We start from the raw sequence: 22,538 nt of genomic DNA, 5'->3' as shown, positions 1-22,538 counted from the left end.
TTAGCGATGAGCAGGTGGATTTGAACGACAAAAAATTGAGTCAGAAGGTTTTTTGAAAAAAAGAAGGATAAAAAGAAAAAAAAACAAGAAAATTTATATTTAAAACGAACTGGGAGATTTATAATGATATAGGTACTTTTTTTTTTTGAAAAAAAAGGATAAAAAATGACAGAGATCTTGAGGGTTATAAGAATAAGTAAAAAGAAAGAAAAATGTCAAAGAAAACACAAACTGGAAGCTCAGAGAAGCTTACTAGGGTAGCAATTGTATGTTAAATGGTTTTTTTTTCTAAAAAAACCAAGTAAAAATATTAAAATATGATGAAATATAGGTAAATAGTGATAAATGTAAACCTCGAGTGAGTTTTAATAAATATGAAAGAAGTATACTGAAATAATCAAGAAATGTCATCAAGAATGCAAAAAATCGTGTATTTTTATGTATTTTTTTAAAATTATTAGATTTGATAGTTTATATAGGTCCAGTTGTTCGTGGCGGAAAATTATGTATTGAGGTTACTCCAGAGTCCAAGATTTCATGGATTTCAGAATCTTTATGGTATTTTTATATAGATTCTTTTTTTTAGCTAAAAAAATAAGTATTGGATGTGGAATATGTGTTAAACGATGTCCTTTTGGAGCTATTCATATTATTAATTTGCCAACTAATTTAGAATCAAAAGTTACACATAGATTCTCGGAAAATTCATTTAAATTACACAGATTACCTACTCCTAGACCAGGCCAAATTCTTGGTTTAGTAGGAGCAAACGGTATTGGAAAATCTACAGCACTTAAAATTTTAGCAGGAAAATTAAAACCTAATCTTGGCCAACATAATAATCCACCTGATTGGGAAGAAATTCTTAGATATTTTAGAGGGAGCGAACTTCAAAATTATTTTACTAAAGTTTTGGAGGATAGTTTAAAAGTATTAATAAATATACTCATTTTAATTATTTAACATTTAAAAAAGGCTATTGTTAAACCTCAATATGTTGATCATATCCCGCGCACTATTCAAGGCCCAGCTAAAACTGTCAATGAACTTCTTGACTTTAAATTAGAAAAAAATAATAAAGATGAAATCATTGATATTTTAAGTAATGTTATTATTATTATATATAGTTATTTTTAAACATTTTTAAGGCTTAAGGGATTTACTTAGAAGGGAAGTAGATCAACTTTCTGGCGGAGAGTTACAACGTTTTGCTATTGCAATTATCTGTATTCAGAAAGCAGACATGTAGGTTGTTTTGTAAATTTTCACATAGTTTTATATTTTTTAGATATATGTTTGATGAGCCATCATCTTATTTAGATGTAAAACAACGTTTAAATGCAGCAAAAACAATTAGATGGTCACTTAATCCTGACAATTATATTATTGTTGTTGAACATGATTTGTCTATTCTCGATTACCTGTCAGATTATATATGTGTTTTGTACGGGATGCCTTCTGTTTATGGTGTAGTTACTTTGCCATTTTCAGTTAGAGAAGGGATAAACATATTTTTGGATGGAAATATTCCTACAGAAAATTTACGCTTTAGAAGTGAATCATTGCAGTTCAAAATATCAGATTCATCTGATATATTTTCTTTGGAAAGAAATAAAGCTTATGTATATCCTTCAATGACGAAAAAACTTGGGGATTTCACACTTGAAATTAGTGCAGGCGAATTTACTAATTCTGAAATCATTGTCATGCTAGGAGAAAATGGCACAGGAAAAACTACATTCATTAAGGTTAACAATCTTTTCTGCATTAATTATTTATTAAATATAAGATATAGTTACTAGCAGGAATTTTAAAACCCGATGGAAAAGAAGAAGTTCTTGGTTTAAGCGTATCTTTAAAACCCCAGAAAATTACCCCAAAATTTCAAGGAACAGTTCGTATGTTGGTAATATTTAGTATTTCTTAAGTCGCATTAATTTTGACTAATTAAGTTTCTAAAAAAAATAAAAACGTCATGGTTAAATTCTAGTTTCCAATCAGATGTATGCAAGCCTTTGAACATTGAAAATATTGTGGATCACGAAGTCCAAGATTTATCTGGTGGAGAACTACAACGTGTTGCCATTGTTTTATGTCTTGGTCTTTCTGCTGATGTTTATTTAATCGATGAACCATCTGCATATTTAGATTCCGAGCAACGTATTATTGTTTCTAAAGTTATTAAAAGGTAAATATCACTATCATGTTGTTCTAGATTAATAGCTTAGATTTATTTTACATTCTAAAAAAACAGCATTTGTTGTTGAACATGATTTGTATACTCATTGATCATATATTATAATTTTATTAATAAAAAAATAGTATCATGGCTACATATTTGGCTGATAGAGTGATTGTATATGAGGGTCAACCTTCAGTAAAAGTATATACTAATCCTCCTCAATCTTTAATAGATGGTATGAACTCTTTTCTATCAAACTTAGATGTTACGTATAATATTTTTTATGTTTCTATTCTTTTTTTTTTAATAAGTGATAGATTACGTCGGGACCCTAACACTTTTCGCCCAAGGATTAATAAACAGGATAGTCAAATGGTATATTTTTGATTTTATTCAAACTAATTTAATATTTTTTCTATAGCATCAAGAACAAAAAAACTCAAAAAATTTTTTTAATATATAAAATAGATTTCTTAGATTTATATTATTAAACGTTATAATATTTATTAAATATAAGAGATATATTATAAAATTAAAAGATTATAATGTATTAAAAATCTATAGCATATAATTGATTATCCAATATTTTTCCAGAAAATATATATTATTATTAAATAATAAACAGTACTATATAAAAACACTATGTTAAGCTTCAAAAACTTTAATTTTTTAACTATAATATTTATATAAAATTCCTAATAAAAATTCAAAAATCCAGACATTATAATTACTTCAATTACAAACTATTATTTTTATATTATATTATAGTTTTTTTATGAATTGTATATTAATTTTTTTTCTTCCAGTAGATTCTTTAATCACACATATTTTCACCCTACATTTATCAAAAACACCAATATTTAATATACCCTGAGAAAATTCATTATCTATATTAAAAATATCTGATTTCAATTGACTTATTACAAGACTGTATGATTCCGGATCAAATAAAACAGCTGATTCTGATTTACATATATCTCGTGTATATACTAACCCTTCTATTCCAAGACTAATTCCTTAATATTTTAAATATTAAAAGAACTTAATATTATTACCTTGAAACGAAAACAAGAAACCCATTTTTAAATACTTTCATAACAAAAGCATCTTCATAAATTTCTTTTTCTAATGTTCGAGAAACATAATATTCTAGACTAGATCTTCCTACAATTTGTCCCATACGATGTTTATAATTAATATTTTTACAGATTTTTTCCAATTTAGATTTATCTTGCAAAACCGGTTGAAAAGACTCATAACCAATAGCAACAGCTAGCTGGCGATGTGTTATTATATCTGCATAACGACGAATAGGGCTAGTCCAATGTGTATATATATCAACAGCAAGACCGTAATGTTTTAATTCAGAATAATTATAATTTCCAGCAAAAAAATATTCAGCAGATGACATACATCTTGTAACCATGATTCTTAATAACGTATTAAAATATGGCTCATTAGGATCTACACATTTATCAAGAGAGAGAGCCAAACTTTTAGATGAATCAGTATTTAATATCATATTCCGTCTTACTTTAAGAATGTCTCGAAGGGTTTCAAAATTTTCTTTAGGTGGAGCAACATGGCGCCTAAGAAATGTTAATATTATTTTAATTTATTATTCTGTTATTACCGTAATATTGCAGATTCTGGATATACTTCATATATTTTATGTGCTACTGAAATATTAGCTAATAACATAAATTCTTCAACCAAAAAGTTTGTTTCATAAAGTTTTTTGGATTCCAAAGTAATTTTATCGGAAGTCTCTGTCCCAATTTCAAGTTTCAGTTCAGGACTAGTAAGATTCAAAGCACCATTATCATATCTTTTTTGACGAAGTTTTCTAGAAAGCATAAGAAGCGTCTTGATAGAAAAAGATAATTCATTATTTTGTATCCTGAAATCATAAGAAAATATAAATATTAATAATTTTAAAACTTATTATCTATTTCAAGTTGAGCCCTTTCATAAGTAAAAGCCGAGCGTGATTTTATTACAGATTTTACAAATTCAGTTTTAACAATTTCCGCTTCAAATGTCATTTCCTAAAAAATATTAACGAATTATTATTTAAATATCATAGATACCCATATGACAGAAAATGCAAATCTTTCAACACCAGGTTTTAAAGAACATAAATTTGTCCCTAATAGTAATGGCAACATATCTATTCGCTTGTCCACAAGATATACAGTTGTTCCTCTTTCAGATGCTTCTATGTCTATAGCAGTACCTGGCTTTACGAAGTATGAAACATCAGCAATATGAACTCCCACTTCGAAATTCCCATTTGCTAAAGGACTTGCATGAAGAGCATCATCAATATCCACGCAACCTATAAATTAATATTACAAAAAAAAATAGACGTTTACAAACCAGGAGGGTCAATACTACAAACAGGAAGATGGCGAAAATCCCTTCTTTTTTCCCAATCACTAGGTGTCATAACAGATGATACTTCCCATTTATCACCTTCAGATGGCAGACAATCCAAAACACTTTTCGGAAATGGAGAATGTTGTATGTCATATTCAATCAATAAAGCTTCCATTTCTGTCTCATTAGCCTGTAATTTTCCTAATGAACGAACAAAATGCCCTCTGGGATACCTAGAATCCCTGTCCCATGCATCGATATTAACCAGAATCTTCTGATCTAATAAAACTGGCCCTTGTCTCGTTTTAATACGTATTTTTGGAATACGTTTATCCGTAGGAATAAAAAATACAGTTTGTTGAATTCTGGTATTATTTGATACAACAACCGATTTAGGATCTATTTGACCAACATAACTAGTAATTATAAGTATAAACTAACAAAATAACAGGAAATTGCGTTTTCCAATTTCTTTTAATAATACCAACAACTTTTCCTGTAGGAAAAATGTTATTTTCTTTTTCTCGTCTATCTTTTAAAGTACATTGTTCATTTATAATCTCCTGTTGATCCTTTTGTGTTATAACTTCTTCTGATTTTTCTACCTCAGCATTTTCATTTATTGATAAAGTTTCTTGCTCAATTATTTTAGATGTTAAAGTTCTCCAATGTTCTTTCTGAAAAAGTTCTATAGCTACTATATCTCCTTGAATAGCTCTATTAATGTTTTCCTTTCCAAGAATAATAACAGGTTTTTCAAAATTAGATATAGAAACATTTGCCTACTTTAATTAAAAAATTTAACAAGTATAAAGCAAATACCTCTAAAAAATTATATGGGTTAACATTAAATTCTCCTTGATATAATTTACCAGTTTTTATACCATTTGATATAAAGGAACAAGAATAATACTATATTTATAAGATATTAAAAAATCGAAAATATAAAAATACTTCAGGATACAGAGAAATTCCTTTCTTTGAAAGGGAATCTGCCTCCGAAACAGATGATATCATATCAAGAAGTTCATCTGAATTAGGAAACTCAGAAAGATATTCCTCTACTGAATATGCATGTATTCCTTCATCTTTTGCCTTAGATCTATTCTCTTTATCGTCCGTCAAAAGCAAAATCTCCGGAACTACCGTTTTTGTACCACGTGTTACTTCTTTCAAATGTGATATATACCACTTGCATGCTGTTCGAATGGCTAATACCCTATAAAAAAAAAATAATAAAAAATATATAACTTTCCTCGATCATTTCTGTCATTTATAGTCTCATCATCCATACGCTCCACATATGTTTCTAAATGAAATTCATTATAAAAAACATAAAAACGTTTATCCAAAGATGCAACATATTGGCGAAGAAAAGTATATGCAGAAAGACTCAATTTCTTCAATTCTTCTAAAACCGTCTGAAGGACTATTATATCATTAAAAACACTTTCTTTTTCAATAAGATTCATCTAATATCGTCATTTTGTTATCTTCAACAAATTTTCTTAAAAACTAACGCAATGATAAAAAACATTTGTATCAGGGACAACATAACACCCATTCTCCAACCCATTAATAGCCTTTGGAGTTGAAGAAAGTGCTGATATTTTTGCTAAATTATATATTAACTTTTAATAAACTATTTCCTCTAAAAAATGACCTGAACACTCAGAAAAAGGCGGAAAAAACGCACACGGAATACATATCTGCGATCCACATGATATATTCCTTCTCAAATACTGCTCTCTCCCTATTTTTAGGATCTTTTTACCATGACATTGAATAAATATATTTTGATGAAACATTCTCAAAAAATACTCGCAAAAACTCCATTCAAAAGCACATCCAGCTCTTTCATACTATAAAAAACAGGGATTCCATTTATATATGCGTCAAAATCTATCAGTTTTCTTACTTTTTTTCTCAAAAAACCTGTTCTCGTTTTTTTGGAGATCGACTATGTATATGAAATTTGACCCGTATAACGTCAAAAAAAAATTGTGTTTAATAATCAGCATATCAGGGGGCATAAAAAGCTAGGTAGAAAGGCCTTTATGGCACAGAAGATATACTATGAAGATAGATCTAACGTTTTTAAGGCTTATTTGGTTATTTTATTGAATATTTTAAGGAAAAAACATTGATAAACATAATTATTAATTTGAGATATAAAAGAGAGAAGAAAAAGCTATTAAGATAGGACTAAAGATAGTATTTATAGAGACCTAAAGGCGTTTTTTTGGAGTGCTTGATGCAATGTAATGTCAATTGAATCCATTGGAAAGGCTAATTATGGGCCACCACGGCGTCTTTTAAGTGATAATGAAATATTTCTATTAGAAAAGCTTGATATACTAGAAAACAGGCATAAAGAGAAGGAGAATATTGATACGGAGAAGAAAGAAGACTTTGAAGGTGCAGAAAGTTCGTATATTGAATCTAAAGACGAAACATTAGAAGAAAATGATGCACAACTTCGTAATACATTTTCTCGTGCAGAATTATTAGCAGGACAATTAACATGTGGAGGAGATGAATATGTAGATATAGAAGTTGATGTATTGGGAGAACAAAAGGTAGATCGTAACGGATATTTGAAAGGTGGACGTAAATATAATGGTAAAACTTTTCAAGTAATTGGCCATGGAAAACGATTATTTATGTTGGGAACAGAAGTAGCGAAGATTACCGGCCACAGAGATTCATATCTTCTCTTTTTAAAGAATAAAACACTTCGAAAAATTATGGCATCACAGGAAGAAAAAGATGATCTAATTATAAAGGAAATCATTCCATATTCTTATCGATCAAGACAAATTGCAATTGTGACTGCTCGAAGCGTATTTAGGCGTTTTGGTAGTCGTATAATTGTTTCAGGAAAGCGAGGAGAAGATGATTATTTCGAGCAATTGGCAAAAGATGCTGGTATACCTGTCGAAAAATATTTGGAAGATAGTGATCGACATAAATACACAACTTTACTGCCTCCATCAATCCCTGTGGCAAAAAACGATGATAAACATACTGAAACATTACCATATAAATCATCTTTTCTATTCAATTCTTTTTATAATATAAATAATACACCTCCTTCGATCTTCAATATTGTTCAACATGCAAAATCTGCTGTGGAATTTAATAAACAAATAACTATTCAAAGAAAAGAGAGAGAGTATTGTCTTCATAAGCATTTTTACAAGCGTTAATTTTTTAAAAACATTTCACTCATTAACTATTTCCATTCAGCATATTGTACATAATATTTACATAATATTTATATTAATTTTCAAGAAAACTTATATATAATTATAACTTTTTTAAAAATATATTTAAAGATCAATTTAACAGGTCTGTACAACTAATCATAAGTATTAAGATAATCAAGAAAATTGATGGTTTCTATCAGTAAGTGAAGATAAAAACTTCTTTATAGAAAAATAAGCCCTAACAGAACATAAACTAACATATTTTATAGAAAAAAAGAGCCGGCGGCAGCTAACACGGCTAAGACATGGTATTGAAAAGAAAGTTTCAGCATTTCGTAAAAAACAGAAAAAAGAGGCGAAAAAAAACCCAAAAAAACAGAGAAAAAGAGAAAAATATCTAGGAATCCCAAATAGTTTTCCATATAAGAACAAGATTCTTGCGGAAATTGAAGAAAAAAGCAAGTTTAATGGAGAAAAATCACAAAAAAAAGAGTGTATAGAAGAAATAACATTTTCTCAGATAAAAGCCCTTTCTGAACGCTCAGAAATTCTTAAAAACGACTTTTATGGAGTAGAAGATAATGATATTTGTGAAATTGATGAAGAAATTGCATCATGGTATGGATTTTCAGAAGATGAAAATGATAATCAAAGAATGGGGTGTATTAAGAAAGAAAATTCTCTCAGGGCTTTTAATAAAACATTTAGAGAAGTAATAGAAGCTTCTGATATTGTTTTATACATTTTGGATGCACGCGATCCTGAAGGAACCCGGTCACAACAAGCTGAAGAACTAGTTTTGCAAAATCATGAAAAAAAGCTTATTCTTATTCTTAATAAAATAGGCAATTATTTATTTATGATGAGAAATGTATATTTTTGTATTAATTTTATATTAGATCTTATACCATATGACAATCTTATGGAATGGTTAACTTATTTGCGTTCATCCTTTACATGTCTACCTTTTCGAGCAGCTTCATCATTTTTTCCTCATTCTTTAAACAATGCATCATTGAAATCGCAATCAATGGCTTTTGATCTTATTAAATTTTTAAAATCATATGCGCATAAGCAGGATTTAAAAAGACCTATTTTTGTAGGAGTTATTGGTTATCCCAATGTTGGGAAATCGTCTGTTGTTAATTCTCTTGTGTCTTGTTTAAATAGCGGAAAAGCGAAAAAACCATGCATTACTGGATCTGAAGCGGGTATCACTACATCTATTAAACAAGTTAAATTAGATGATAAAATTAAGCTTATTGATTCTCCTGGTATTGTATATCCTTTAAAAAACGCTGAACAAAAGAAAACATACAATACAAAGGCAAAAGATCAGGCAAGACTTATTCTTATCAACGCTATTCCTCCATCAAATATTACTGATCCCATCTATTGCGTTTCACAAATTCTTGGCAAACTTCATTCTAACTCTATATTATATGAAAAACTCGAAAAATTATATCAACTACCACCTATTGTTTCTATAAATAATGATATTACGACTGATTTTCTTATTCATGTTGCTAAAAAAAGAGGTCGTTTGAGAAAAGGTGGAATTCCTAATCTTGAGTCAGCAGCCAAAGCTGTTATTAATGACTGGTGCAATGGAAAAATACAATGGTGGACTGATGCTCCTATCAAGAAAAAAAGTAACATAATAACAAAGAATGGTTCTTCATCTATAATAGATGATCCAATTTTTGTTACGGAATGGGCAAAAGAGTTTGATTTAGACGCAATAGATACGCCAATGGAAATCAATAATGAGTAAACTGTAATAACATTTCTACATAAAAAGATATATTGACACATTATTTATACATAAAAAAATACATGATAAATACATAATTAACTGATCAATTTTAACGTCTACCTGAATGCTTCTTGTTAATTAACAAAAATACCAGCTCTCTGATACGTTTTTTTGCATTCTCAACTTTGGCTTGTGCTGCATCAATTCCATTTTTCCAAGTATAAATGATACATGATATAATTGTTACAAGGAAAAAAATACGAAGAAACGCTTTAAAACCTCGGAATGTTCGTCCTAAGACATATAAAGAAACATAAAGTGTCAAAAGCAACAATGATATTGACGTCAAGTTAGGATATACCTCAAATAACGACCGGAGCGGATACGAACTGGCTTCATGAATATATCCTAAAGAATGTTTTATATGAAAGAAAACTTTTTGGAATGAATTAAAGACAAGGTAAAAAATATCAGAAAAAGCCATTAAAAAAGATCTAACTAATATCTAGTATATTAAAACGATCTCGATTTTAACAATCATTTTTATATAAATGAAAAAATACAATACAAGAGATCGAATACAGTAGGATTCCTTTCAAGATCCTATCTTATTATTTTATAGTGTAAAGGGTTATATTTCAAGAAAAAGTGAATGTAAGATAGTTAGATAAAGGTCTTAAAATATAAAAAAAATAAAGCAAACATGTTTAACGCAAGATCATACACATTACATATTATATAAAACGGTCAAAAAAAATAAATATACGAAGGAAATAAAATAGCGAGATGAGTTAATAATAATCAAGGATGATCAAGAACGATCAGCAATATCTTTTAATAAATGACCATTTATGCTTCAATCTCATCTTCAAGTTCGACTTCATCATCGACACCAACCATTTCGTATTGTTGATATTCACTAACCTATATTTTTTAAAAAAAAATTAGAAAACCAATTAAATTGAATAATAAAATATTTTTCAAGACATACCAGATCATTCATGTTTGATTCCGCTTCAGTGAACTCCATTTCATCCATTCCTTCGCCCGTATACCAATGCAGAAATGCTTTACGTCGAAACATTGCTGAAAATTGATCACCCACTCGTTTGAAAAGCTCCTGAATCGATGTAGAATTACCAATAAAAGTAGATGACATCTTAAGTCCCCTCGGTGGAATCGAACATAATGCGGTTTGCACATTATTGGGAATCCATTCGACAAAATATGAAGAATTCTTCTGTTGAACACTATGCATTTGATCTTCCACTTCTTTCATCGATACTCGACCACGGAAAATTGCAGCAACCGTCAAATATCGTCCATGTCTTGGGTCTGAAGCAGCCATCATATTTTTTGCATCAAACATTTGCTGCGTTAATTCTGGCACTGTCAAAGAGCGGAAAGAATGTGACCCCTCTTTATTACATATCTATATTAACCGATTGTTAAAACAAATAAAACAAAACATACTGCTTGTTAATGGCGCAAATCCAACCATAAAAAAGTGCAATCGAGGAAATGGCACCATATTTACGGCCAATTTACGTAAATCTGAATTAAGTTGTCCGGGAAATCGAAGACATGTCGTAATACCACTCATCACAGCAGATACTAAATGATTTAAATCCCCATATCCCGGGTCCGGAAGCTTTAATGTTCGCATACAAATATCATACAAAGCTTCATTATCAATACAAAACGTTTCATCCGAATTTTCCACTAATTGCTATTCAACATCAATATCCTTCCCTTAATATCAAAAACAAAGACACACATGTACAGAAAGCGTCGCATTGTATGGTTCTACCACTGTATCCGAAACTTTTGGCGATGGAACAACTGAAAACGTTGCCATCATTCGGTCCGGATATTCTTCACGAATTTTAGAAATTAATAAAGTCCCCATACCTGCACCCGTTCCTCCACCAAGAGAATGCGTAATTTGAAACCCTTGTAAACAATCACAGGCTTCCGCTTCACGACGAACCACATCTAATACCGAATCCACCAATTCCGCTCCTTCCGTATAATGCCCTTTTGCCCAATTATTCCCAGCACCTGACTGACCAAAAACGAAATTATCTGGGCGAAAAAGATTCCCAAAAGGCCCTGATCGTACTGCATCCATTGTACCCGGCTCAAGATCAATTAATACTGATCGAGGAACATATTTCCCCCCAGATGCCTATACCATATAAGACACACAAACCATACATGTCTGAAAACCTCATTAAAATAAACATTCATGCGCTCAAGTTGCAGGTCAGATGTTCCTTGATAACTTAACCAAAAATCTTAGCAACAAGAAATAGGAAAACGCGATGAAATATTCCATCCACGTATAAAAACTTACACTCCTGTACTATCTAAACCATGTTCTCCACTAATTGTAGACCAAAAAGACGCGCCCTGAAAACCGTCAATAAAAGAAAAATCTCAATAAAAGATGGCTTATATGCGCGGATTAATGCGCATATAAGCCATTGACAATCAAATGAAACAACTTACAATCTGGTTCCCACATTGTCCTGTAAGAAATGAAAAAAATGATGAGAAAAGGGCTAAAAAAGATTGGAAAAAAACGCACCTGTTTGAAGATGGACCTGTTTAAAAGAAAAAAAAGTTAGAAATGTTAAAAAATACAAAAATAAGCTTCAAAACATACAATTTCTCTCATATTTTAAGCAAGACGTATATTTTGAAAAAAGTTTGTCTTGATTCATTCGAACATTGACACGACCTACCTTTTTTATCATATCACGTGATCAAACAAAAGTCAGTTGAAATGGAACGAGGGTTAGGGTAAATCTTAATACGGATGAATTTAAGGGTAGAGGGTTTAGGGGGTTGGGTGAAGGGTTAGGGTACAAGAGTTTTTATATTAAAAATAATGTATAATTTATGAATAAAAAGGGGTTATAAATTTACATATACAATGCATAGATTATATATATATGCACATGAGTCATTTTATGCATAATATATAGATAATATATTTTTAAAGTTAAAGAACGCTAAAATGTACGCCAATCCTAATAAAGAAAATTATATAGATATCCGATACTTAAATAATATTTATCCAGATTTAACAAACCAGATACAAAAATACATAAATTATGTATATATAAGATTATAATTATAATATCAAATTATAATTAATGCTAATTATATAAATAAAAATAGGCCATTGGAACTCTTAGAGTATATGATTAAAAATATCGAAATTAAGTTATTGCTTTATCGATTTTTTATCTCCTGATTATCTATTAATATCGAGAAAGCTTTTTGAAAAAAAAATAATTTTAAAAATGAATTACAATCCATAGGAAAAACCTATTTTTAAATCCTAAATAAAAACCTTAACTATTTGATGGATATATTATTGATATAATTTTTATAAAAATACTTATGCATTTATTTAAATATTTAATCGATCCAGTAAAATATAGATAATATTCGAAATTATAATTATTTTTTCATAAAAGATCCTATAGAATAGAAATTATTTTATAATATTTACTATGATTCTCTTTTAGAAGCTTCATCACACCATTCATGAACTTTTTTCATAAGTCGTTGAGCACGAATAATTCCATTTCGTACTTGCATCAAACATCTTATATATTCCATACTTCGATCTAATGCAGATTGAAGCAATTTACGTAAATCATTTATATCAGTTTGGGATAAACCCATTTGTTGACACCATAAAAGAGTATCATTCATAGTAGAAGAAAAATCCATAAACGAAGGCAATTGACATGGTATTGATTGAGAAACTTCAATTCCTAGAGGTAATGTCTTAGTCATTGTTTGATCTGTGGAAAACTGGGTCATTTCTTTAGTTTCTTGAAATTTTAAATGAGATGTCATATTAACAAATGTATCATCTCCAAGAAGAAAAGAAAGAAGTTTCGATAATAATATATTATATGTACGTTCTTCAGAAATAGTATCCAATAATTGTCTTGCTAAACTTTCTAAACAAGATTGTAAAGATTTTCGACAAGATCGACGTAAAAATTCCGCAGGATGAGAAATAGGTGCCAATAATTCTAATATTATTTTAATATTTATACATAACTTATAATTTCTCTTTGCTCATTATACCATCAATATCAATATCGTGATATGGATCATCCGAATGAGTAGACATTTCTGTATCCGTATCGATTGACCCATCTCGATGTTTTTTTCTTTGAATTACTGTACGCCCCTTTGATCCATAATATACCGTCTATATATATTAAACCCCATTCATTCCTTTATCATAAAATCCTTTTTTTTCTTTAATACCTTACGGTCTGTAAGAATACTGGAAGGAATTCCAAGTTTTCCACGATAAGCATAACGTGCTTTGCGCTTTAATTTACATCCTCTATTTCCGAGATAAATATTAACTGACGAACTTGAATCAGATGCTAAAAACTGTTTAAAAACCTAACATTTTCAAAATCTTTTTTTTTAAAAAATACCATTTTCTGGCCGTGCAAGTGCCTCTTTAAATCGACTAAAAATATGTCAAAATCAATCTTTAAAGTAACAGAAGCATACATCAATTCTTCCAGAGTCTCTTCATCTTTCATCTTAAAAACATTAAAAAAAACCTTGAAAACAAGTAAAGGATTTTATAAAAAGTCGAGAAACGAGATAAATGACAAGATACCTAAACCCTAGTCCTAACTATAATATAGGGTTATGTTAGAATACCTCTAAAGTCTATATCATCTTGTAAAGCCATTTGAACATCTTGAGGAGCTATTTTCAATTGAACATGTGCTTGTCTTTTACCTCCATTTGTATTAAAAAAAATAATTCCAGCTTCAGCTAAAGCGAAAGCAGAATTTATAAGATTAAGATCTATATCTATTGATAAACGATAAAACTCTTGAAGACAAAGTTTTTCAGTGGTTTTACACATTCGAAGACAGATATCTATAATTTCTCCAAGTTTATGAGTAGAAAGACCAGATCGTTTCATTTTTAACATCAAAGATATTAAAAATACTTTATATGCCAAAGGAATTGTTCGCAAATAAGTCTGAACAGGAGAAGCAGATAGTTCAGAAATTGCTCTTTGAATTGTCTTCATTGTTATTTTTCCATGATATATTTGATCTTGATTTATTAGGGAAGATTTTTCATTTGTAGTAACAGATATTTCTGCAATCTCAACAGCACGACTTGGATATTTAATAAGATAAGATAATAAATAAGAGGAAAAAGATACCGGCAAATATCCAAAGCTCTTCGAGCATCACCACTTATTGCGCTTACTTTCCGACTAGCTAATTCGATAGCATCCTGATCCATTAAATGACCTGGAATTCCCTGTAACCTTGTCCTTATAATGACTTGTAGTTGGTCAAATGTATATCCTGAGAAGCCAATACGTGTTAATCCTATAAATGGTTCATAACAATGAACAAAAAATATATTAAAGAATTTACCTAGTCTACTAGATATTTTATTAGTTAACATACGTTCAGGTAAATCCATTGTATTTGCAATTGAAATAACAATCAAGCGAGAATATTGTAAAGCAGGCCAATTGAAAAAATTATACATTAATTTTTGATCCTTTGTCACCAATTGATCCAGTTCATCAATCATTACAACACTAAAACAATTAAACAAAAATTTATTAGGATTCGTATATACCATGGGACTCTATTAGGACTTGGTTGAGAAAATCGCTTTTCCAAAAGCATCAACGCATGTCTTGAAGTAACTCTTTCTTCTGTCAAAGCTTCCCATAATAATGTATATGCATGATTTGGATCAATCATTCTCATACCATTAATTTCAACATATTTAAAATCATCTATTTCCTAATTTTGAGTTAATATTATCTATTACCAATATTTCTAAGCTAAAGCTTACGCCTTCATCGACTTTTTGAAATAGACATCGCACTACTTCTTTAATTGTTACCGTTTTACCTGTTCCTGGAGGACCACTTATATAAATACACTCACCATGTCCTGCTTCAAGTGCATTTAGTACTTGAGAATAGATTAAAGAAAATTCTCGCTCTCTACATGGTAATGACATAGGAACAGTTGACACATGAAGTCTTGATCTTGCACTTTGATAAGGAGAAAGCTGAGATTTGTCATAAAAAAGATATCTTAACGGTAAAGGCGTCATTTCCAGATGTTTTTTATAGCATCGTCGTTTACCTGATGTCATACGACGTCCTGATACAGGTGTTACTAGTTTCGGTGTACTTTTACCACGTTTATGTGGTGTTTTGTTTGAAAAAGTATTATTAATAGATTCGTCGTCTTCCGTATTTATAATATCTGAACTTTCATCTGATTCCACTGGCATATAAATGTCCTCAATGTCACTATTTTCAACATCATTTTCACTGACTGTTTCTTCTTTTACTAATTCATCCTAAAACCAAGATTAAAAAGAAATTTATCATATCAAAAAAATATACTGCTCCAGACTCATCCACTTCTATATGTTTTGAATGTTTTTGTACAGAACATGCCTGTATACAAGTAGTGTTTACCCATGCAATTAAAGCATCAAAATCAGTCTCTTGATGACGATAAAATTGATCCCAATCAATGAAGTCCAGGTAAATCTCTTTTCTTGAATGAAAACCACTTCTGCAATAAAATACTTTATCGTAATCATTCATATACCTTGTCAATCCTTTTGGATATCTTTTAATAAAAGCATCATATGAAATAACTTGAATTTTTCTTTGAAAAACAGAAAGTTCATTAGAATCCTTAGTTCCACAAATAAATAATTCACTCTATATATATAATCTCATTAAACAAAACCTCCAATAATAAAAATAATATGATTTCATACATGACATATAGGATGTCGTTGTTTTTCTCGTCGTATATGAGTACTTCGTTCAAACCACAATAAATCTGCCATTTTTTCACCTAATTTCGTTTCATAAAAACATGTGATCATTGCTGCCCATGATCCTTTGCCACTATTACTACGTACTAAGATACAATCCCCTATGTAAAATGTTTCCTTTTCACAACAAACTGCTTTATAAAAAAAAATTCCTTCACTTGATTCAATACCCTTTCCAATCCATTCAAAATCGTTCTCATAAGGTTTTATAATTGATTTCTTTAAAGGCATTATTAATTTCCTTAATTAATATTACTTTTATTTTAACTCTAAATTTTAAATATTTTTTAATTACAATAATCCAATCTTTAAACTATTTATTTATTTATCTAAATTATTTCTTAATTTAATTTATTAAACTCTTTTAGCCCTCTAATTAATTACCACTTTAAAATATTTAAATATTCTCATTTTATTTCTATAAAATGTTTGGCGACTTAGCAACTAAATTAATTCTTGATGCAAAACGAACACAGCATCTTAATCAACTCCCTCATTATCAAACCGACCTAATTCAGTCTATTTTTAAAGAAACAGATGCTTTGAATGAAGCATCTAAAGAACTGTTAACAATTCATGGTGGACCTGAATTTTCTCATTCTAAAAACCCAGGAATTGCCACTCACTTATTGATTCAACATCTTTGTCAACTTCGTAATAAACGATGTCTAATGGCTTATCATCACACACGTCTTAATCGTTTAAATCATATATCTTGGTTTGAAATAAATCCTTTCAATATACCATGGATTGCAACATCATTAAGTCCTGATGAACATTTATATTTAAGAAAATATATTACTTTATTAACTCATTTTAAAAGTCAATGGATGGGAATTGATTTTAATGGTGATCTAGAACCACCTAAAGATCTTTATATTAATATACGTGTGCTTCAAGATGTTGGAGAAATTCAAACAGAATATGGGTAAATATATAAATATTATTTGTTACTTATAATATATAATAGTGCGATTACATTAAATAAAAATAGTCAGTTTTTTCTACGACAATCAGATGTAGAAGGGTTAATTCAACAAGGATATTTACAAAAAGTTTAAAAATTTAATGTTTTTAAAAAACTATAGAACATTGGTTCTTTTCATTTTAAAATGATAATTATAATTATATATTAGTTATTTATTCTTAAATAAATTCTTTGAATTTATTAAAAAGCTACAGCACGTCGTATTCCCATATGGTCACCCACTATAGTACTGACGACGCCCTTCAGAGCTTGACTTCGCAGATCGGACGGGATACGGTATATTCTCTGAGGTATGGCCGTAACTACTTAAGTAATTTATAAATAACTTATAAAGATATAAAAAAGATAAAATAAGAATTTAAATAGGAAATAATATGTAATATTACTGATTATTTATTTAATATTAGATTTCTACTTGTTAGGGTTTTTCTTTTAGATCAATTTTATAGTGAGACTTTTCTAAAAAAAAATAATATAATATAATTTGGAGTTTTTTCCCATTAAATTATCCCAATATATATTCTATCAATGTGTGCTATTAAGTATCTATATATTATGTTTAAGAATTTTCATTATAAATTGATTGAGTCCAATCATATTTTTCCCAGGCATGAATAAATGCCTTTTCCCTTGGACCTTGTTCACCTGTCCATCGTCCACGTTTTCTCCATATAGTTGGATCCAGATCAAGCATCGTTGCAAATACTTGTCGTGAAAATTGATCACCTTTACCCCATTTGCTTAAATCTTCGACAATATGTCCTATACCTCCATCCAATTCAAACCAAACATGAAAGTAAGGAGCTTCTTTAGTCATACTACGTCTAAAGGCCATTTTTCCAAGTCCCTTTTTGGCTCTAGCTAAAGTATCAATAATTTTTTGATGTTGACTCCATTCTTCATCTGAAGAAAGAATGGCTTCTCTAAAGAATGCAGGAGCTTGAGCAGAAACATCTCGTGGAACTGGAACTGCTTCAATAGCAGTATGCATACGCCGATGAGGCGCAGAAGCATTTTCATAAAAAATCACATCTTGATCTCGTTCATCTGCCATTCTAATCAAACATTTCATAAAATTCTGCCCGAAACATAAGAACTTTCCTTATAAAATTAAAGAAATTCTTACTCTAATTTCATCCCATTCGTCATCATCACATTCAAGTGTATTAATTCTATGATGCAGAGGAACAATTAATGCATGATATTTTGCAAGTTCTGGAGGAGAAGGAAGAGATAGATAAACACGAGTTCCTATAGATATTATAGGTGCTATAGGTGGAGAAGAATCTTGATGACATAAAGGGCATGTATCAAGAATTTTTTGCGTTCTTTGAAAATCTATAAATAGAAAGATTAACATTCTTCAATTAAATTTCATACCTGAAATAGACATATTTCTAAAATCAATTTCTCTCCTCTGAATTCGTTTTGAAAGTTTTTCAGCATTTTCATCATAATAATCTAAATCATCCTAATATGTTTAATAACAATTTTATTACTGACTTTTATATACTTTAAAATCAGGATCTCGAATAATCTGTTCTGCCATTTGCCTATACTGCCGTTTATAGTTTTGATTTCTCGTCATTTTTTCTTCTTTTACCATATCTTCTATTGTCATATTATTTGGATCAACTATTGATGATTTTTTATTCATAATATTCATATTAGTTGAAATAGTATCTTTTCCCGCATTTTGTGTTTCAAATATAGAAACTGCAATCTCATATTGTTTTTGAAGCTCAGAAGAATTGCTATCACCACGCATTTGCATTTTTATAATCTCTGCTTGTAATTTATTAAGAGTAGAATGTGTAACAATAGTAGAATTGGATAAAGACAAACTAGATTTAGAATCTTGTTTATAATTTGATGCATTTAAATCTTGACGCTGTTTATAAAGTGATCCTGTGACCTTTTCTTTAGATGGTCCATATTTTTTTCGACGATCTAATTCTTCTCTTTCTTCACGTGCTTCATCAAAAGCTTCAAGACTCCCGTATCTTTCAAGTGCAACCGTATCTACACTTTTACCAGTTTCTGAAGCAATTTCATATATTTTTTGAAGTTTCATCATTCTCCATGAAGATCCTGCATCACCAATAGTATAAGAAGGTTTTACTATTTTCTAATTAAAAAATATAGAAAAAATATAAACAAGCTATTCTACATTCTTTAGGAATCTCCTGTGATATATTTTGTTGTTCCGGTTCATTAAATTCCCATTTAGACTATTATTTATAAGCTATTTTTTTTTCCTTAAAAAAAAGATACTTCTATATTTTTTACAGGTTTTTGGGTCAATTTAATATTCTTTTTAGAATTTCCTATTAAAAAACTAAAATCATCATCGTTTTTGGTGTCCTTTGGTAATAACATCCACTCATCTCTCTTATTTTCCTGTATTTCAGATTTTTTTAAATTCTCCTTCATTATCTAAGCCTTTTTTTCCAAAAAAAAAAGTATTACCCACTACAAAATATAAAAAAAATATAAAAAACATATATATCTTACCAGAAAATATTTGTTTTTTTGTCTTATTTTGCTCATTACTTTTATTCATTTTAAATAATCCAATTTTTATGCAAAAAAAAAATTGAAAAAAAAATCTGGGACAAATGATACAATTATATACTGAAAATGTCCTTTTTATCTTCTTTAATCTTCCTTTTTACCTCGTATTTTGTCCATCATAAATTTTATCATTTTTTTAACGTTGATCGGGCTCTTCAAACGTTCAGAAAAAACGAGGTTTGAAATGGATCTTGCAGATGAGTTATTGCATGAGGTTTTCGACCAGAGCGATGTAGATGACGTAGATGAGAAAATTCAGAAGCCTTTAGAAGGCGCTTTTTCTTTTTCGAATGGTGAAATGACGTTGAAAACTCATGAAGATAGGAATTCATCAGGTATCACCAAAAATTCTAGAAAAACAGAAAAGAATGGCACTGAAAAAACTCAATTAAGTAGTACAAAGAAGCTATTTAATGTACATACTTTGTTAAAGTCGGAATTTATGATTAATATTTTAAATGTGCGTTTTTTTTTGATCAAGAAAAGAAATTTACCAAGAGCTAGAAAATCGATGCTTATAGCAAGAACCAAACATTATCTTTTCAAGGAAATATTGAAGATCATCCTGAATATCAATTGATAGTAGACTCTAATAATCTTGCGGTTGAAATAGATAATGAAATTATTACAATCAACAAAGTATAAAAATTATTAGTTAAGTGTGGATGATGAACAATTTTAGTTCATTCGAGATAACTATTCACAAAGATTTCCTGAACTTGAATCTCTAGTTGTTAACCCATTAGATTATGCAAAAACAGTACGAATTATTGGTAATCAAATGGTTTTTTTTAATTCCATATAATAAAAAAGAATTAATAAAAAAACAGGATATTACGCAAGTAAATTTATCACATCTCCCGTCAGCAACAGTAATGGTGATTACTGTTACAAATTCTACATCTGAAGGAACTCTTTTGCAACAAAATAAACTCGATATGGTGTTTGAAGCATGTGATTTAACACTGGAACTAGAGAGTGCGAAAAAAAAGGTGAAAAAGAAATATAATAAAAAAATATTTCTGACAGAAAAAGATTCTTGAATATGTTCAATCTAGAATGAATTTGATTGCGCCAAATTTATTGGCTATAGTAGGATCTACCACTGCAGCAAAGCTTATAAGTGTAGCAGGTGGTTTAGCAGGTCTGGTTCGAATGCCAGGATGTAATATTTCGGCATTAGGTGCAAAACGTCAAAGTCAAACAGGATTTTCAAGTACTATTGGTATTCGACATCAGGGTTTTCTTTTTCATTCAGAAATTTTACAAAAAGTTCCTCCTGATTTAAGAAAACAGGCATTACGTATTATTAGTTCGAAAATTGCCTTAGCATCTCGAGTAGATCGATTACATCAAAGTCCAGATGGATCTATTGGCGCTTCTTTAAGAGAGTATATTGAAAAACGGTTGGACAAGTTATCACAGCCAAATCCATCTAAAACTGTAAAGGCTTTGCCTGCACCAAATGATGCAATAAAAAAGCGTCGTGGTGGACGACGTATGCGAGCAATGAAGGAGAGATATCAAATGACAGAACTCAGAAAACAGCAAAATAGATTAGCATTTGGCAAGCAAGAATTAGAAGTGAGTATTAATGATGAAATGGAAGGTATGGGTATGATTGGACAAGATGGGCAATATCGAATCAGAGCACCCATTATAGACAGTCGTTCTAAAGCAAAAGTGGGCAAGGCTATAAAACATTTTGCATCATTCAGTCATAATAGTGGAACAGCAACAAGTGGTTTAGCAAGTAGTGTTGTTTTTGGTAGTAATGTTGGCATGCAGCTAATCAATCCGGAATTATTATCAGCACCCAAAACAACTGAATCAAATGACTGGTTTAAGGGAGGAACGTTTACACAAGTTCATAAACCTTAAATTACTAAGTCAATTTCCGTCATAAATAAGTTCTTATTATAAAATACACAAAGAAAAATAAAATAAACGTTATATTTGATCTTTTTCCTTGACAAATCCTTCTCCTAAGAGGGGTCCAATGGGAGATCGGACAGGTATATACAGGTCTTTTTTTGTGGACGAAACACCGAAAATTTTCTGTCGAGCTTCTCTATATCGCTGTTCTTTTTCTCGCTGACCTTGTTCCGATTCAGTAGATATGGGTTTCTGGGGCAATACAGTAGAAGCAGATGAATTATATAAATGATCAACAGAACGCCTAAGGATCTTAAGAGATGGTTTATATACTGTTCGCGGTGAATTTAAGATTTCTACATCTGGAACTTGTTGATTACTATATTTCCTCAGAAAAAAATAATAAACATATAAAAACAAGATATATTTACGCTTCTTTCCAGAGGCGCACATTATCTTCATGGGTTGTTTTTTTGTTACAAGATAAATCTGCTTTATCATTGGGAAATCCCTTAGAAATTAGCAAAAAAAAGCGGGAAAAGAGGACATACCACTATTCGGTTTTCGTTTTCCCATTCATCCCATAAATCTGGCACTTTTTCTTGGTATTTTTGGTCATTCATGGCAGTTCATGATTTTTAAGTTTAATAACCGACAAAATGGTTGCTATGGAACCAA

General features: G+C 29.9%; 12 protein-coding genes and 1 non-coding gene across 13 annotated transcripts; 5 read left to right on the top strand and 8 right to left on the bottom strand.

Annotated features, from left to right (window-relative positions):
* Nucleotides 1-212: 212 nt before the first annotated feature.
* On the top strand, nucleotides 213-2,645 carry PNEG_02127 (translation initiation factor RLI1; the record flags this gene model as incomplete). Its single annotated transcript, XM_007875917.1, has 14 exons — nucleotides 213-266; nucleotides 332-358; nucleotides 403-430; nucleotides 480-558; nucleotides 600-930; nucleotides 976-1,102; nucleotides 1,149-1,245; nucleotides 1,289-1,748; nucleotides 1,796-1,906; nucleotides 1,953-2,188; nucleotides 2,229-2,276; nucleotides 2,323-2,451; nucleotides 2,500-2,557; nucleotides 2,604-2,645. 14 exons carry the CDS (start codon nucleotides 213-215, stop codon nucleotides 2,643-2,645), a joined length of 1,827 nt encoding a protein of 608 aa, XP_007874108.1.
* Nucleotides 2,646-2,944: 299 nt separating this feature from the next.
* PNEG_02126 (hypothetical protein) lies at nucleotides 2,945-6,369 on the bottom strand (the record flags this gene model as incomplete). Its single annotated transcript, XM_007875916.1, has 12 exons — nucleotides 2,945-3,191; nucleotides 3,238-3,771; nucleotides 3,816-4,082; nucleotides 4,124-4,230; nucleotides 4,273-4,520; nucleotides 4,562-4,977; nucleotides 5,021-5,343; nucleotides 5,384-5,473; nucleotides 5,516-5,780; nucleotides 5,813-6,033; nucleotides 6,082-6,176; nucleotides 6,225-6,369. The coding sequence occupies 12 exons, from the start codon at nucleotides 6,367-6,369 to the stop codon at nucleotides 2,945-2,947; spliced, it is 2,958 nt and encodes a 985-aa protein (XP_007874107.1).
* A 456-nt stretch (nucleotides 6,370-6,825) lies between these two features.
* On the top strand, nucleotides 6,826-7,770 carry PNEG_02125 (hypothetical protein; the record flags this gene model as incomplete). The annotated part of the gene is made up of 1 exon (XM_007875915.1): nucleotides 6,826-7,770. The coding sequence occupies one exon, from the start codon at nucleotides 6,826-6,828 to the stop codon at nucleotides 7,768-7,770; it is 945 nt and encodes a 314-aa protein (XP_007874106.1).
* Nucleotides 7,771-7,956: 186 nt separating this feature from the next.
* PNEG_02124 (hypothetical protein) lies at nucleotides 7,957-9,544 on the top strand (the record flags this gene model as incomplete). Its single annotated transcript, XM_007875914.1, has 3 exons — nucleotides 7,957-7,969; nucleotides 8,040-8,615; nucleotides 8,670-9,544. The coding sequence occupies 3 exons, from the start codon at nucleotides 7,957-7,959 to the stop codon at nucleotides 9,542-9,544; spliced, it is 1,464 nt and encodes a 487-aa protein (XP_007874105.1).
* A 91-nt stretch (nucleotides 9,545-9,635) lies between these two features.
* Nucleotides 9,636-10,010, bottom strand: PNEG_02123 (hypothetical protein; the record flags this gene model as incomplete). Its single annotated transcript, XM_007875913.1, has 1 exon — nucleotides 9,636-10,010. One exon carries the CDS (start codon nucleotides 10,008-10,010, stop codon nucleotides 9,636-9,638), a length of 375 nt encoding a protein of 124 aa, XP_007874104.1.
* Nucleotides 10,011-10,375: 365 nt separating this feature from the next.
* PNEG_02122 (tubulin beta chain) lies at nucleotides 10,376-12,236 on the bottom strand (the record flags this gene model as incomplete). The annotated part of the gene is made up of 9 exons (XM_007875912.1): nucleotides 12,195-12,236; nucleotides 12,117-12,132; nucleotides 12,038-12,057; nucleotides 11,883-11,938; nucleotides 11,756-11,810; nucleotides 11,304-11,714; nucleotides 11,000-11,255; nucleotides 10,518-10,945; nucleotides 10,376-10,450 (listed from the first exon to the last, which is right to left on the bottom strand). Exons 1-9 carry the CDS (start codon nucleotides 12,204-12,206, stop codon nucleotides 10,376-10,378), a joined length of 1,329 nt encoding a protein of 442 aa, XP_007874103.1. The 5' UTR covers nucleotides 12,207-12,236.
* Nucleotides 12,237-13,048: 812 nt separating this feature from the next.
* On the bottom strand, nucleotides 13,049-14,115 carry PNEG_02121 (hypothetical protein; the record flags this gene model as incomplete). The annotated part of the gene is made up of 5 exons (XM_007875911.1): nucleotides 13,049-13,584; nucleotides 13,640-13,766; nucleotides 13,826-13,950; nucleotides 14,005-14,039; nucleotides 14,084-14,115. The coding sequence occupies 5 exons, from the start codon at nucleotides 14,113-14,115 to the stop codon at nucleotides 13,049-13,051; spliced, it is 855 nt and encodes a 284-aa protein (XP_007874102.1).
* Nucleotides 14,116-14,225: 110 nt separating this feature from the next.
* PNEG_02120 (hypothetical protein) lies at nucleotides 14,226-16,654 on the bottom strand (the record flags this gene model as incomplete). Its single annotated transcript, XM_007875910.2, has 7 exons — nucleotides 14,226-14,712; nucleotides 14,760-14,931; nucleotides 14,980-15,149; nucleotides 15,191-15,360; nucleotides 15,413-15,931; nucleotides 15,978-16,304; nucleotides 16,364-16,654. 7 exons carry the CDS (start codon nucleotides 16,652-16,654, stop codon nucleotides 14,226-14,228), a joined length of 2,136 nt encoding a protein of 711 aa, XP_007874101.1.
* Nucleotides 16,655-16,848: 194 nt separating this feature from the next.
* Nucleotides 16,849-17,484, top strand: PNEG_02119 (hypothetical protein; the record flags this gene model as incomplete). Its single annotated transcript, XM_007875909.1, has 2 exons — nucleotides 16,849-17,351; nucleotides 17,394-17,484. 2 exons carry the CDS (start codon nucleotides 16,849-16,851, stop codon nucleotides 17,482-17,484), a joined length of 594 nt encoding a protein of 197 aa, XP_007874100.1.
* Nucleotides 17,485-17,596: 112 nt separating this feature from the next.
* PNEG_05036 lies at nucleotides 17,597-17,711 on the bottom strand (the record flags this gene model as incomplete). The annotated part of the gene is made up of 1 exon (XR_002139694.1): nucleotides 17,597-17,711. It is a non-coding gene; the product is annotated as a 5S ribosomal RNA (ribosomal RNA).
* Nucleotides 17,712-17,970: 259 nt separating this feature from the next.
* Nucleotides 17,971-19,844, bottom strand: PNEG_02117 (hypothetical protein; the record flags this gene model as incomplete). The annotated part of the gene is made up of 6 exons (XM_007875908.1): nucleotides 17,971-18,489; nucleotides 18,538-18,749; nucleotides 18,792-18,882; nucleotides 18,925-19,532; nucleotides 19,570-19,642; nucleotides 19,686-19,844. The coding sequence occupies 6 exons, from the start codon at nucleotides 19,842-19,844 to the stop codon at nucleotides 17,971-17,973; spliced, it is 1,662 nt and encodes a 553-aa protein (XP_007874099.1).
* A 325-nt stretch (nucleotides 19,845-20,169) lies between these two features.
* On the top strand, nucleotides 20,170-22,494 carry PNEG_02115 (hypothetical protein; the record flags this gene model as incomplete). Its single annotated transcript, XM_007875906.1, has 5 exons — nucleotides 20,170-20,445; nucleotides 20,490-20,624; nucleotides 20,668-20,769; nucleotides 20,816-20,977; nucleotides 21,021-22,494. The coding sequence occupies 5 exons, from the start codon at nucleotides 20,170-20,172 to the stop codon at nucleotides 21,864-21,866; spliced, it is 1,521 nt and encodes a 506-aa protein (XP_007874097.1). The 3' UTR covers nucleotides 21,867-22,494.
* PNEG_02116 (hypothetical protein) lies at nucleotides 21,882-22,499 on the bottom strand. Its single transcript, XM_007875907.1, has 3 exons — nucleotides 22,412-22,499; nucleotides 22,292-22,371; nucleotides 21,882-22,239 (listed from the first exon to the last, which is right to left on the bottom strand). The coding sequence occupies exons 1-3, from the start codon at nucleotides 22,481-22,483 to the stop codon at nucleotides 21,936-21,938; spliced, it is 456 nt and encodes a 151-aa protein (XP_007874098.1). The 5' UTR covers nucleotides 22,484-22,499; the 3' UTR covers nucleotides 21,882-21,935.
* Nucleotides 22,500-22,538: the final 39 nt, after the last annotated feature.

This window comes from Pneumocystis murina, assembly GCF_000349005.2.
Source record: "Pneumocystis murina B123 chromosome Unknown supercont1.12, whole genome shotgun sequence".
Taxonomy (NCBI): Eukaryota; Fungi; Ascomycota; class Pneumocystomycetes; order Pneumocystales; family Pneumocystaceae; genus Pneumocystis; species Pneumocystis murina.
The sequence above is the reverse complement of the archived record's forward strand: the minus strand, read 5'-3'. Positions and strand labels throughout refer to the sequence as shown.